This window comes from Cyprinodon tularosa, unplaced genomic scaffold (genome assembly GCF_016077235.1).
Source record: "Cyprinodon tularosa strain WSP-4 unplaced genomic scaffold, ASM1607723v1 ctg803, whole genome shotgun sequence".
In the NCBI taxonomy this organism is placed as follows: Eukaryota; Metazoa; Chordata; class Actinopteri; order Cyprinodontiformes; family Cyprinodontidae; genus Cyprinodon; species Cyprinodon tularosa.
Genome location: NW_024039567.1, coordinates 163,541 through 177,709, shown reverse-complemented (window position 1 = coordinate 177,709; position 14,169 = coordinate 163,541). Strand labels below are relative to the sequence as shown.

Here is a 14,169-nt window from a genome sequence, read left to right as displayed (position 1 = left end):
GAGATTTGGTTCTAAGGAGTTCCAATTTGCATCATAGGAACAATAAAAGAGGTAGATTTTTTTTTTTTTTTTACTTGTAGGCACATAAAATCGTTTTAGTCTTGTTGATGCTACAACCCCAGAGTTCAGTTACATCATAATGGTGTGCAGAAGAAAAAGTGGAAACATGAAGAAAAAGAAGAAATATTTACAAAATTTGATATGTTTGCTGTTTTAAGCTGATTCGTTAGATTTGTTGCAGACAAAGCTACAAATATTTCATTAGTACGGGTCAACCAGAGATTCTTATATTCTTCTAAATGTTCTGCTTATTTTTATAAAGGTTTCCTCATTTATTGCACCAATCTATCCTCCATTTGTCATCCAATTAACATATCAACAATATATCAACATTTCCCTGTTTTTGCTGAAGGAGCTCATTAGTTATACCAGGGTTTTTGCAGGTCATTAAAAATCATTTAAAGTCATTAAATGATTATTTTTTTAAATTAAGGCCTTAACTGGCATTAAAACTCATTAAATGGGATTATCGTGCCATTTAAAATGCCTTATTCAAAAAAGAAAAAAAGTTTATAAAAACAGTTTCGTCAGATATATTGCGATATATTTACGTGAAACTGCTTCCGGTTGATCGTAAAGCTGTCTGTTCGGGAAAGAAGCTCAAGGCGGAGAAAAAGCTAGAGAATGGGAAATAGTAAATTTCCACAAAACTGTCTGGAAAACGAGTAATTCCGGACATGGCTACAGCCTGTCGAGGGTAAAGATGACAAAAGATTTTGCCGTGTTTATGAGAATCATGAGTACTTGTTAATGTCATTAAAGTTATTTCTAAGAGCATTAAAAAGCATAAAATAAAAGTTACTCGTTCCTGTGTAAACCCCGAATACGCTGCAACCAGCATTTATTTTGCAAATTGATGAATCTGTTGATTATTTTTTTGATTAATAATCAGATAAGAAAAGGATCCTTAAAGAAGATTTTTTACAAAATTAATTGAAACTAAAACTTTTACACTTGAGGAGTTCTGGACAGAGCATGCTGACAGAAGGAAAAAAATTATTTTTAATCTTAAAGATAAAATATTTGTTCAGGCAGGACTTTTTATGGCCTCCTGTCAAAATTGCTCTTTCTGACACTGTTTAAGATTTTTCCCTTTAAAAAAATTTGATCACAAATATCCTCTGAAATCTGTGCTTAACTGTAGTTTCAGTCTATTCCTTTGAATCCTAACAAAAAGGTTTTTGGTTACAGTATGAATAATGTGGATGAGTTAAAGTGTTAGATGTACTTTCTCCAGGCACTGTGTAGAAAGAAGATGAAGGGGGTTCCCAGTAGGGCAGCAGAGACTTGATGTAAAAAGTCAGGCACTTTATTTGTTATATAAACAGCTTTGGGTTTATTCTTTGTTTTCTTTCAGTGCTTCTAAGGAGAATCCTGCTCTTCCAGAGAAGAAGAAATCCAGCCTCTGGCAGTTGTAAGCTCCTCCTTTCTTTTCACTAGAGATCCTCAGTTGTCTCATGCTTTGTCATTTAAAAGCCTTTTGATCGTTCTTTTGTATTTTCTCTGGGTGTTTGTTTTTTTACCCCAGGATGTAGGTAAATCTTGGCAAGTGTATGAGTTTTTTTAAATTCTAACAACAAAACTCTCAACAAAGTAGAGCAAATCACAGCTCTCATTTGTTCAGTTGTCTAGGGAAAGAGCTTGGTTTGGTTTGAAGATGGATGTTATTTGGGACAACAGCTGACAAATGTACTGTCTCTACCCTGTTTCTGTGTCCCTTCAAACTCTGCCTGATGTTGTGATGTCTCTGTGCAGGAGGTGTGTTGGAAGCAGCTTTGTTCAATTAGTGGGAGTAGAAGACTTATCTTATGTTTGCTAATCCAAATGATACCACAGAGTATTGCAGGTTATCAAAGAAACTAAGCATATTAAAAATATTAATATGTACTGTATTTAGGGTGCTGTAAAACTGAGTAGAGATGCACTAATCAGAATTAGGTCCAAATTTGATTCAGTTCTATTGCAACCCAAATCATATCGGAGTAAGATCTAGTAAAATCAAATACAGTCCAGTTTCATCCTAATTATTAAAAGTAGAATCAAAATCAGTCGCTCATATAATAGAAATATTAAAAACAATCCACTGGACTTTGTTTCCAAGTTTGAAGATATTTCGCTTCCCATCCAGGAAGCTTTTTCCAATTCAAAATGTCAGAATAGCATTAAGTTCAAGGTTTTATACAGTAGCCCATCGTAATAGAAATAAACTCATCAGAATTTCAGTTAAACCTTCAGATATAAGCACAGCATTATTATTTTCATTTATTGAGATATATATATATATATATATATCTCAATATATATATAAATATATATATCTCAATATATATATAAATATATATATCTCAATATATATATAAATATATATATATATATATATATATATATATATTGAGATATATATATATATATATATATATATATATATATATATATATATATATATATATATATATATTGAGATATATATATTTATATATATATTGAGATATATATAAACACTTTTTATCTTGTTATGATTGGAGGACCGTTAACAGTTGTGGTAAAACAGGACTTTAGTTTCAAACCGACTTTAGCATCTTATATAAATGATTAATAAGGTTATCACAAACAAAAGAGCAGTTTCTGCTTGAAATGTCCTTACCTATAATCTGAGACTTCCTCAAAGCTGCTAACATATTTTAAACCCAGTATGTTTGTGGCAGAAAATGAATCAAAGCTGAAAAAGCTCATTCCTTCTGTTATCTGCTAAAGCTTTGCTCTCGCTCTCACAGCCCGAGTGAAACAGGCCAAGGTGAACCTGATTTCATCTTTTTGCCCATCTGCTCTCATTTTTTTCCCCCACAAAAACACAGAAGTGTTGATCAAAGCTAAAAGGCTTTTGTTTTCCGTCCAACGCTTCCATCATAAATGTGTGCAAAGCTATGTTGATATTCTGCTAATTTCAAAAGAAGGTTTCACAGTAACGTATTTCCATCGAGTTACTAATATGATTAAAACTGCACGTGAATATGTTTTTCCACACAATAACTTTAAAAACAACATGGCAGCAGTGAATGTAAACGTTAGATATATCCATATTTCAGCCACTGGTCTAGGGGTGGCTATCACCCTCCCACTACTTCTTCTTCTTCGCGTTTCCATTGCAATTTTGCGAAATAAAAGAATTTGGATACGACTGAACCCCCCCCTCATAGAAGCGTAAAAACACTTTATCGATAAACATGTTTTTTTTTTTTTGTTAAATTCAAGTTTTTTCCATTTAGCAATTTTATTTTGCAGCTTGTGCAATTTGCTGGTCATGGAAACGTGACTAATGAGCCCCATTCATCTTTATTTCTATCGACTTTGCCCTGTGCAATGGACGAACGAGAGCCACACGTTCCGAACACAGGCTAGATGAGGCATTAGCAGTCGAAAACAGATCATTCGATCCCAACTTAAAACTTACAGTAAGAGAGAGTTAAACTTAATAAAACTGCAAACTGCATTGTTACTTCCCAACCCAAAACACTGAATAGAAAAGCATTCTACATAGTTTTATTTTTATCTTATTAACCTTTTTAACTAAGAAGAAGAAAACCAATGGATTACAGATCTCTAGATCATTCAATCGTAACTTTAATAATAATGTCAGTTTCTATCATATTTACACACACAATTAGATTTTGTACCAATGATCTCGGATTTAAGAAATAAAATCAGAATTCAGTATCAAAAGCTGCTGTGTGAGGGTAGCCTAAGTTTCCTTATAACATGTCCCCCCTAATGAACCAACTTACTGATACTGAACACCTGTCACACCAAATAGTGTTACCATGGCAACCTCCTAGTGTTTATTTCTCAGGTGAAGCCGAAAATGGTCTATTTCTGATTAGCCTTTGGTTGCATCTCTACATCGGAGCGTTTTCTGGTCAGGCCTGTTCTGCTCTGTGTCGTTTACTAACTTCCTAGTGTTTGCCTTTTATTAACCCACTCTCTCTGCTCTCTAGCTTTCTGGAAGGACAGGTGCTCCAAAACCTTTTCTACCTAAAAGACAGAATCATAAAGTCAAGGCGTAATAATTGGGGGTTTTCCTGCTGACATGGCAGATGGTTAATAACAGCTAGCATGGTGTACTGGCATGGTTTCATTTTCACCCCATCGTACTGCTGGAGCTACTGCTTGTGTCCACCCTGCTATACGTTTGTCTCTGTGTGGTCCCCTCCTTCTCTCTTTTTCCTTTTCTCTTTTCCCCACTTCCCTGCCCTTACAACTCCAGTTTCAGCCGTTTGTTTAGCTCGTCGGGCGGAGCGGGAAAGAAGCCGGCGGGGGACGCCCCGGTGAACGTCAAGTACAACGCACCCACCTCGCAGATTCAGCCATCCGTCAAGAAGAAGAGCAGCGCCTTGCAGCAGCTGCCGGGTGACAAGAGCAAAGCCTTTGATTTCCTCAATGAGGAGTAAGTTTGTCTAAAGAGATGAATTTAAACTGAGATGTTAGTCCTCCTAGAGTTACTTTGGCTACAGTAGGAAACACACAGAAAGAAAACTAATGCTTCTAGAGCTAGTAGCTCCTTAATGCTCCTTAAAGCCTTCTTTTGTTTGAATATTTGAGGATGATGTTGCATATATTTAGTGTTAATTTATTATTGATTGGAAATTAGATGTAGAAATGTTAAAAACATTAATCATTAAGCTGTATCTGCTGGTTTTTGGGCTGTTGTCACAGGATGTCCTTTGCAAAAGCAAAATGAACAGAAGCAGAAAGCAGTGAAACATACACTATATTGCCAAAAGTATTTGCTCACCCATCCAAATTATTGGAATCAGGTGTTCCAATCACTTCCATGGCCACAGGTGTATAAATTCAAGCACCTAGGCATGCAGACTGTTTTTACAAACATTTGTGAAAGAATGGGTCGCTCTCAGGAGCTCAGTGAATTCCAGCGTGGAACTGTGATAGGATGCCACCTGTGCAACAAATCCAGTCGTGAAATTTCCTCGCTCCTAAATATTCCACAGTCAACTGTCAGCTGTATTATAAGAAAATGGAAGTGTTTGGGAACGACAGCAACTCAGCCACGAAGTGGTAGGCCACGTAAACTGACGGAGCGGGGTCAGCGGATGCTGACGCGCATAGTGCGAAGAGGTCGCCAACTTTCTGCAGAGTCAATCACTACAGACCTCCAAACTTCATGTGGCCTTCAGATTAGCTCAAGAACAGTGCGCAGAGAGCTTCATGGAATGGGTTTCCATGGTCGAGCAGCTGCATCCAAGCCATACATCACCAAGTGCAATGCAAAGCGTCGGATGCGGTGGTGTAAAGCACGCCGCCACTGGACTCTAGAGCAGTGGAGACGCGTTCTCTGGAGTGACGAATCGCGCTTCTCCATCTGGCAATCTGATGGACGGGTCTGGGTTTGGCGGTTGCCAGGAGAACGGTACTTGTCTGACTGCATTGTGCCAAGTGTAAAGTTTGGTGGAGGGGGGATTATGGTGTGGGGTTGTTTTTCAGGAGCTGGGCTTGGCCCCTTAGTTCCAGTGAAAGGAACTCTGAATGCTTCAGCATACCAAGACATTTTGGACAATTCCATGCTCCCAACTTTGTGGGAACAGTTTGGAGCTGGCCCCTTCCTCTTCCAACATGACTGTGCACCAGTGCACAAAGCAAGGTCCATAAAGACATGGATGACAGAGTCTGGTGTGGATGAACTTGACTGGCCTGCACAGAGTCCTGACCTCAACCCGATAGAACACCTTTGGGATGAATTAGAGCGGAGACTGAGAGCCAGGCCTTCTCGTCCAACATCAGTGTGCGACCTCACAAATGCGCTTCTGGAAGAATGGTCAAAAATTCCCATAAACACACTCCTAAACCTTGTGGACAGCCTTCCCAGAAGAGTTGAAGCTGTTCTAGCTGCAAAGGGTGGACCGACGTCATATTGAACCCTATGGATTAGGAACGGGATGTCACTTAAGCTCATATGTGAGTCAAGGCAGGTGAGCAAATACTTTTGGCAATATAGTGTATATTTGTGTGGTTGCTTTTCCTCTGCCAAAATTTTTCTTATTAAAAGGCTGCAGTTTTCTTGACCTTGTTTTTTATTTAACATGCGCAGGATACAACGAAGTGAATTAGAGCAACAGTGAGGGAGAAAAAAGGTTTACCCTCTGTTTGGTGAAGCTCCTAAATAAGGCACTGAGTGAGCTGTTGTTCTGTCCCACAGACCGCCGCCTGAGAGTTCAGTGTCAAGGCGAGAACAGAAGAGGGCTCAGTACAAACAGGTCAAGGCTCACGTCCAGAAGGAGGACGGCAGAGTGCAGGCGTACGGCTGGAGCCTCCCCAAGAAATACAAAGTAAGAAGATGACTGCTAATGTTTCTATTGTGTTTTTATGTAGGACAAACACAAGGTGTCTAAAAAATGAGCCGTATTTGTGCGCTGTTTGACTTCCCAGGCTATTGGAGGTCAGGCAGATGGCAAAATGAAGAATCTACCTGTTCCAGTCTTCCTCAGGCCGCTGGATGAGAAAGATCCGACTATGAAGGTGTCTCCTTCCTCTGCTTACTTTGCTCTGTTCTCTTTTTGTCGTCTCTTGCATACCCACAGCATGATGCTGTCACCCCTCTGTTATCATGGGGATGAATAAGTTCCCTGTTTGCTGTGTTTGACGGCTTTCTGTTTGTATTCCAGCTGTGGTGTGCTGCAGGTGTGAATCTGTCTGGAGGAAAAACCAGGGATGGAGGTTCCATAGTGGGGGCCAGTGTGTTTTACAGCGACACATCAGGTGCAGCGAGCCCCAAAAAAGAGAAGGGCTCTCAGAGTAGCCTGGATCAGCTGGATCGGGAGCTTAAGGTACGCGTTTTCTAACAGACGCCAGCGGCGTGAGGGTCGCTGCTTTGAGTTCATTTCTCTGTCTGTTGTTGTTGCAGGAGCAGCAGAAAGAGTTGCGTCATCAGGACGAGTTTTCCTCTCTGGTGTGGATCTCCACCAGCACCCAGTCCAACTCCAACGTGGTCGTCATCGATGCCAACCAGCCCGGAAACATCCTGGAGAGCTTCTTTGTTTGTAATTCGCACGTTTTCTGCATCGCCAGTGTACCCGGTCAGTGACTGATCAAAACTGGAGCCTCTGGTTCGGATTGTTTTCAGTGAAGTTCGCCGCTGATTCTTGTTCCCATTAAGGTGCGAGAGAAACAGACTATCCTGCCGGAGAGGAAGTATCCTCAAACACTGAGCCAGGACCAGTGGGAGATAGTGGCCCATCAGCAGCCAATAGGAGCACAGAGGGCAGCGATAGCATTCTTGGAGGCATCACGGTGGTGGGCTGTGAAGCTGACGGAGCAGTAGCTGTTCCTCAGACTGCTGATGGTTCAGGTAAGCAGCAAGAAACCCGCTGGAGCCATCGGGGCCACAGATCATCATCTTCTTCTCAGTAAACCCGGTTAAATGTCCACCTTAGATTCCAGACCAGCAGAAGAAGCCATGGAGGCGATGGAGACCAACGCAGGAGGCTTTGACCACAGCGAGAGCCTGAGAGGGATCTACACAGAACACGTCTTCACAGATCCGCTAGGAGCCCAGCAGACCAGAGAGACCCCAGCTAACTACTCCCAGAGGTAACATGTGGAAACCTGTCCCTTTTAAAAGCTGTTTTGTTTTTTAATCATATCAATGTTGAATTCAGTAAAATTAACTGTTAAATCTTAACCTAATTACACTTGAAAGGTAAAAGTTTTATGATTCAAAGGAACCTGTACTTTATTTTATGGCAGTATGTGATTATAAAAAACTTTGGGTCAGAGTTCGACTCATTTCAAAGCAACACGTTAGTATTTTACAGAGCTTTGCAATAGTAGTCACACCACTTAAAATAATCATGATTATTTATAACTGCAAGCTTCAGTGTATTTTTATTGTAATAAAAGCCCAAAATGAAGCATCACATGTTGTAGAAATGGTGCCACTCTTTTAGTTTTCCTTTCAGATGGAAAGAAATTCAGGTTTTATCTAAACACTGTAGCTGTAGTTGTTAAAGTAACCTTTGTTTCCAGTCAACATGGCTTGATTTTATATGAACCTGATATGAAAATCGTTAATGGATCGTTTTGAAAAATCCGGGTTTAAACTATTTCAGATGTACGCAGGCAAATAATTTGTTGGTCTAAGATTTTCTAAAGATATTTTCTAAAGATATTTACAGTAATTGAGGAAGCAAAACCACTGGGTTGAGTAGAACCATTTACATCCTTGTTGTGCAGGATATCAGAGCTTTTTGATATTCTGCTGGTAATGGAGTTAAAGCTAATCTTAGCTAGCTAATAGGCTAGTCTTTTTAACAGGCTTCCTTTAGCTTCCAATCGTTTTCCAAGTTGGAGGCCATCTCTCTTTGTTAGTCAGTCATAGCTGTTTTGAATCTGTCAGATGTTTGAAAAAGGAGTCAAGGGATTAGCATTAGCCTCACTACATGCAGTTAGCTTGTTTTTTTTTTTTGCTAATCAGGTCCTGGAAAACAACCAAATGTAGTTTACCGGTGGAAAACCATCACAGATCAGACCAGGAGAGCTTTTCTTTTAACATTGGTATACTTTATCAGCTAGTAATTAAGATGATTCAATCAGGGCAAAGGGCTTCAACTCTGCAGTCTTCCTTAGGGGTGTGAAAGAAAATCGTTTTAGCAATATATTGTGATTTTTGGCTGCCATATATTTCTGTAGTTGAGACAGTCACAGTAGAAGACTTGGATTGATTCAAACCCCAAGCAACATGGATACCAAAATAACTGAACGATCAATATCATCTGGTGAACATATGCAGGGGTTGCTTTTTTATCTATACATTTAATTTTGATAACAGGACAAATATCGCAATATATGGTGATATTGCAATATAGTGATAATCTTGTATTGTGACATGGATCGCATCTTAACCCCCATTCCAATACTCACCCCCAGTCTTCCTATACCAACTTTTTACGGTTTAATGGACAATTTCATATAGAGGCGGAGAAGAGCTAACGCTAATGCTACTCTTGGTTTTGGATTGTCTCTTGTGAACAGAGAGAGCGATCTGCTTAAAGATGGAGTGAGTTCGAACCCCAGTGCAGAGGAGCAGGACCTGATGATCGAAGAGGCTCAGAAAATGAGCAGCGTCCTGCCCACCATGTGGCTGGGGGCCCAGAATGGATGGTAGTGTGTTTTATTTGTCGTTCTGCTTCTGCTGGTCGCCCTAATCTTCTCCTCGCCAAGTGAAATTGTGCTTTCGTTCCTAGTGTGTACGTCCACTCGTCTGTGGCTCACTGGAAGAAGTGTCTCCATTCTGTAAAGCTGAAGAAGCCCGTGCTCGGCATAGTGTGAGTTCCTTAAAGACAGTCGCTCCTGTTATGGTTTTATCTCAGAGTCTGACGATTAAAACCTGTTTCCCTCTCAGACACGTGAAAGGTCGGGTTCTGGTCAGCCTGTCTGATAGCACCGTGGCCATTTTCCACAGAGGAACAGGTGAGAGAGCCTTCTGGTTCCTCTGAAATCTCCAGGAGAAGATCTCCAGTGATTGCGTTGACTTTTTCATCATCAGATGGGCAGTGGGACCTGACCAACTACCATCTGCTGGACCTGGGGAAGCAGCACCACTCCATCCGCTGCATGACTGTGGTGCATGACAGGGTGTGGTGTGGTTACAGGAACAAGATCCATGTGGTGCATCCCAGAGCCATGAAGATAGAGGTGAGGAAACATTCACCTCCTCTGTGACTCAATCTCTTAATCACGCCTGCTTACATCCACCCAATCGTTCTCTCTTGTAGAAATCCTTCGATGCACACCCCCGTAAAGACAGCCAGGTCCGTCAGCTGGCCTGGCACGGCGACGGGATCTGGGTCTCCATCAAGCTGGACTCCACTCTCAGGCTGTTCCATGCACACACACACCAGCACCTCCAGGACATCGACATCGAGCCCTACGTCAGCAAGATGCTCGGTCAGGAGGCGCTCCCTGCAGACTTTACTAGCTGGAAGCAGAACGAGGGTTTGAATGTCATCTGTTTGCAGGTACGGGCAAGCTGGGCTTCTCGTTCGTAAGGATCTCGGCTCTCATGGTGTCATGTAACCGTTTGTGGATCGGGACCGGTAACGGAGTCATCATCTCTATTCCTCTAACAGAATGTAGGTTCAGAAACTTCACATATTGTTATGTTAAACATGATGAATGTCTCCTTAAGTCTATTTATGGGGATATTTTAATGTCTTTTCTGCACATCTGCTGCTCTTTTAGCAGCCAACAAGGTAACCAAGGCATCAGGAAACAATCCGGGAGGTGTTGTCCGCGTCTATGGAGACGACAGCGGCGACAAGGTGACGGCCGGGACAGTGGTTCCTTACTGCTCCATGGCTCACGCTCAGCTCAGCTTCCACGGTCACAGGAATGCGGTCCAGTTCTTCACGGCGGTTCCAGGTGATCCAGCGTTACAGGCAGCCGGCTTCAGATCAGTCTGAAGCGCAGTTGATTTCTACATTTTGATTCTTAATATCTTTACATAAGGATTTATTAACGGCATGGGTTCAAATCTAGATCTTACTTTAAACCTTGAAGTCTTAAAATATATATAAAAGTAAACAGTCATCCTAAGAAAAGTGTGAATGTGGGACAAAGTGACATAAGTGACTCACTGGAAAGATGAAAACTAAACAAACAATCACAACTTCCCAGTACTTATATTTATTGACGTATCAAATGCATCCTTGGAACAAAACAAGATCTTTTCCTTCAAACAAGATATAATTTATGTCCGAGACATATGAACCGTAACAAAAGGAGTGTGAGACCTCCGAATCTTAAGATGACGAGGCAATTAACTTAATTACAATCTAAGTTTAATATACTGAGAGGATTAAATCTTAATGGAGACAAAATAGGCCTAAGCTCTGATTGTTTGATCACTCTTCTCAGATCTATAGATCTCAATATCTAGAGATGAGGTGAAGGTGAGGCTCTAATTAGGAATGAAACGGTGAACCAATCAAGATGAAATATTCTATGTCAACACTAACTATTCCGTTATCTCTAGATGAGACTTTTTCTTGAGTTAATGATGAAAGGAAGCCTGTCATGAAAAACAAGAGATTTCTCATCCAGAGATACTAAAATAACTGAAGTCTAGTCTCAGAAAAACAAGCTTGAGATCTAATTATCTCTAATTGAACTATAAAAAATGTAGGCTTGACACCCATTTTACTCAGTATAATATCGTAAGGAAGCAAGTTTCAACAGGAAAGATTTGTGAAATGTAAGAAAAAACCATAAAAGCAACACGTTCATATTAACCTTAGAAAAATGGAAAATCAAATTTCAAGGTAACAGAATAATAACAGCTGGAGCCGTTTTATATTCTGATAAGAAAATAGAAACGATGTGAGTGAAAACATGCCAAACAAATCAGTGTTTTCATTTCCGGCTGTGAAGCTTCTGGCTTTTATTGGCATTTTTGCTGTCAGGTCATGCAGATCTGACAGCATCCAGCGCATCAGACACATCAGGAGATAAATCCACTGATGGTTCAGCTCAGGAAGGAAGCAGATCCATGTTGGTGATGAGCGGAGGAGAGGGTTACATTGACTTCAGAATGGGTGAGTTTCTGAGCTGGACCACAAACATGGGGCTAACCCATAGCGTAGACGGCCAACGTGTTTCTCTACCTGCAGGGGACGAGGACGGGGAAGCGGACGAGGCAGAGGACCCCACCATGAAGCTGCAGCCCTTTCTCACCAAAGGAGAGCGAAGCCACCTCATCGTCTGGCAGGTCATGGTTAGCGAGGACTGAAAACAAGCCGCCTGGCCTCTGCAGACATGATTTTCCTTTTTTTTCTAAACCACAGAAACCCAGGAGTCGTCGAAGGCACCAGATTAATCAGCACTTATTTTTTGCTTCCTCAGTCTTTGGAACGATGGAAGCAAAACTAGCAAAAACTGCTCTGCGAGCATTTTTCTCTCTTAACCTTGAACGCATGGAGTTTCTTTGTCCTTTTATTTTTTATGCTTCAGATTCGAAACATTTATTGTTGCCTCATGTGTTTCAATTTTACTGGAGGTAAGGTTGATGTTTCTGCTCAGATTACAACCTGAGCTCACTCCAGACACGGCTAAAGCTACATCTGCTGTTCAGGGGTAAGAAAACTGTCGCCTTCATAAGCTTTCCTCTAAGAATGTAAGACGGGGGGAGTTAATCATGTGGGATTCTCTCTATCAAATGTTTTAAAAGAACATCTTCTATGTTTTAGAAGAACATCTTTTAAAGCTCAACAGTGGAATCATCTTTCACTTGTGTGAAGCTGATGCTATATTCAATATTTTCATCATTATTTGCTAAATATTAATAAGAATTTAATTAATTCAAGTTTCAAACAGCCCAGTTTGTGCCTCAGATATCAGCACAGATTCTTCTCCATTTAGCCCTGGAAAAAAACAACAGCCATCAGTGTTTCTAAAACTCAGTTATAATTTAATAAAATTCCATGACTTTTTTGTCATGTTTACATTGTTATAATTATGCAGCTTCTAAACGAAAGACTCTTTTGGAAGGTGTTCTTGAAAGGCAGCAAAAACTTTATCCCAGGACCCTTAATAATCTGCTCTGAGACCCTTTAACTGGATTAGAAAGTTCACCATAGGGTTCTGGTCGTGTTTGATGAAACACGGATCGGTTTTTCATTATCAGACACAAACGACTACTGTCTTTAATCACTTGGAACGCTCCTGAACGAGAAATATAAAATGATTTGGACTAGTGTTGTTAAGGATGTGAGCTTTTAATGTGTTTCCAAGCTGTGTTTTTGAACCAGGTGGAAATAAATTCTTATGAAAAGAGTTTCGTCATAAAATTGAACGGTTAGTGTTTCACTGAGAAGTGCCGTAGCCATTACAGTCTCCGTTCCCCTGTTATCGTCGTGAAAAGATGTTGGATTTTTGAAACGAGAAAATAACCTTTGTAGCCAATAATGTAGATTTGGATGCTGCAGACGCAAAGATAATGAAGCTCGAGGCAAACGGGGTTCTGTGAGCTGCTGGCCACTTAAAAAAATGCTAAAGCTTGGAGCTAAAATCTGGATTAGATAAAAATATTACATGGGGTTGATAAAACAACCTGATGAATTTGGCCGTTTAATTGGGGAAAAAAATGTGATGCCTTCCTAAAAGTACCTCAGAAGGTCAGAGATTTTTTTGGAGGACATAAAATATAAAAGTCCTGAACATAATTTCATGCTAAAGAAACGTTTAAATCAAATCTCAGTTCAGCTTTCCGTTCACTAAAGTAAAACTGGAGGTTTTTCACTGACTGGAGCAGAATCTGTGCTGCTTGTCTTACAACTGGGGTGAGCAGAGAAACTGGTATCTATACGTAAAGAAGGTCTGGATAAGAGCTGTGAATCACTTCTATTAAACAATCCGAGCAGCTGTCCTCTTTTTGGTAGAATTTAATAAATCCTTCACGTCTCTTGCAAAGATTTGAATTTAGTTTGATCATACTTAGATTTTCCTTAAAGAAAAATCCCTTAGACAGAATGTACCTTCAGCTGTTTGGAGGATTTGCAATAACTGAACACTAAAGGCAATAAATAGGTGTCACTGTTTGCAGATGACATAACGATTTTTTTTTATTCATCAGTGTGCAGCTTTTAATTATCGGTCTAGAAATCTGCTCACCTCAGTTTTGCCTCCATGACATCAGATTCCCTGTCCTCCGCTCCGCAGACACTTTGATAGATGCCTTAGATACCAGAGTTTTGCTGTTTTCATGGCAAAGTTAATCTATTTTTCTCTAAAGATTATCCTGTTTGCTACCAAAGGTTAAAGGCTAATAGCTATAGGCTCAGGCAGCGATAGAGCAGCACCTTTCACAGCAGCATGTTGGGATCAGGGAGCCATGTTTTTTTCTAACAGATATCGAAGCGTGTTGATATATTAAGATAGAGATCTATTTTTAACTTACATATTTGTAAATTGTGCGTGTTGTGAGAGAGAGAAAGGTGTTAGAGTCAGAGGGTAAAGAAATGGATAATGTAATGCCCCCCCTTCGGTTGCCAGATGAGAAACCAAACCCTTTGCTTTGCTGATCTGCTCCCTTTTTACCAAACCTGT

At 40.4% G+C, this 14,169-nt stretch overlaps 1 protein-coding gene across 8 annotated transcripts in view; it reads left to right on the top strand.

The window, feature by feature from the left end:
• Positions 1-13,491, top strand: part of LOC119774240 (C-Jun-amino-terminal kinase-interacting protein 4-like) — a 53,334-nt gene extending 39,843 nt beyond the window's left edge. For 3 of the 8 annotated variants that reach the window (XM_038271663.1, XM_038271668.1, XM_038271669.1), the window contains 18 exons: positions 1,418-1,474; positions 1,589-1,592; positions 4,320-4,501; positions 6,269-6,398; positions 6,499-6,588; positions 6,735-6,896; positions 6,974-7,145; positions 7,226-7,417; positions 7,503-7,659; positions 9,100-9,228; positions 9,312-9,392; positions 9,470-9,537; positions 9,614-9,762; positions 9,843-10,014; positions 10,086-10,199; positions 10,309-10,488; positions 11,529-11,660; positions 11,736-13,491. In XM_038271663.1, coding sequence (XP_038127591.1) covers positions 1,418-1,474; positions 1,589-1,592; positions 4,320-4,501; positions 6,269-6,398; positions 6,499-6,588; positions 6,735-6,896; positions 6,974-7,145; positions 7,226-7,417; positions 7,503-7,659; positions 9,100-9,228; positions 9,312-9,392; positions 9,470-9,537; positions 9,614-9,762; positions 9,843-10,014; positions 10,086-10,199; positions 10,309-10,488; positions 11,529-11,660; positions 11,736-11,854 — 2,290 coding nt within the window. In that variant the 3' untranslated portion in view covers positions 11,855-13,491. Of the gene's footprint in view, positions 1-1,417; positions 1,476-1,588; positions 1,593-4,319; positions 4,502-6,268; positions 6,399-6,498; positions 6,589-6,734; positions 6,897-6,973; positions 7,146-7,225; positions 7,418-7,502; positions 7,660-9,099; positions 9,229-9,311; positions 9,393-9,469; positions 9,538-9,613; positions 9,763-9,842; positions 10,015-10,085; positions 10,200-10,308; positions 10,489-11,528; positions 11,661-11,735 lie in introns of all 8 variants that reach the window. The other 5 variants (XM_038271670.1, XM_038271671.1, XM_038271665.1 and 2 more) reach the window with 4 other exon arrangements.
• The last annotated feature ends 678 nt before the right edge of the window (positions 13,492-14,169 follow it).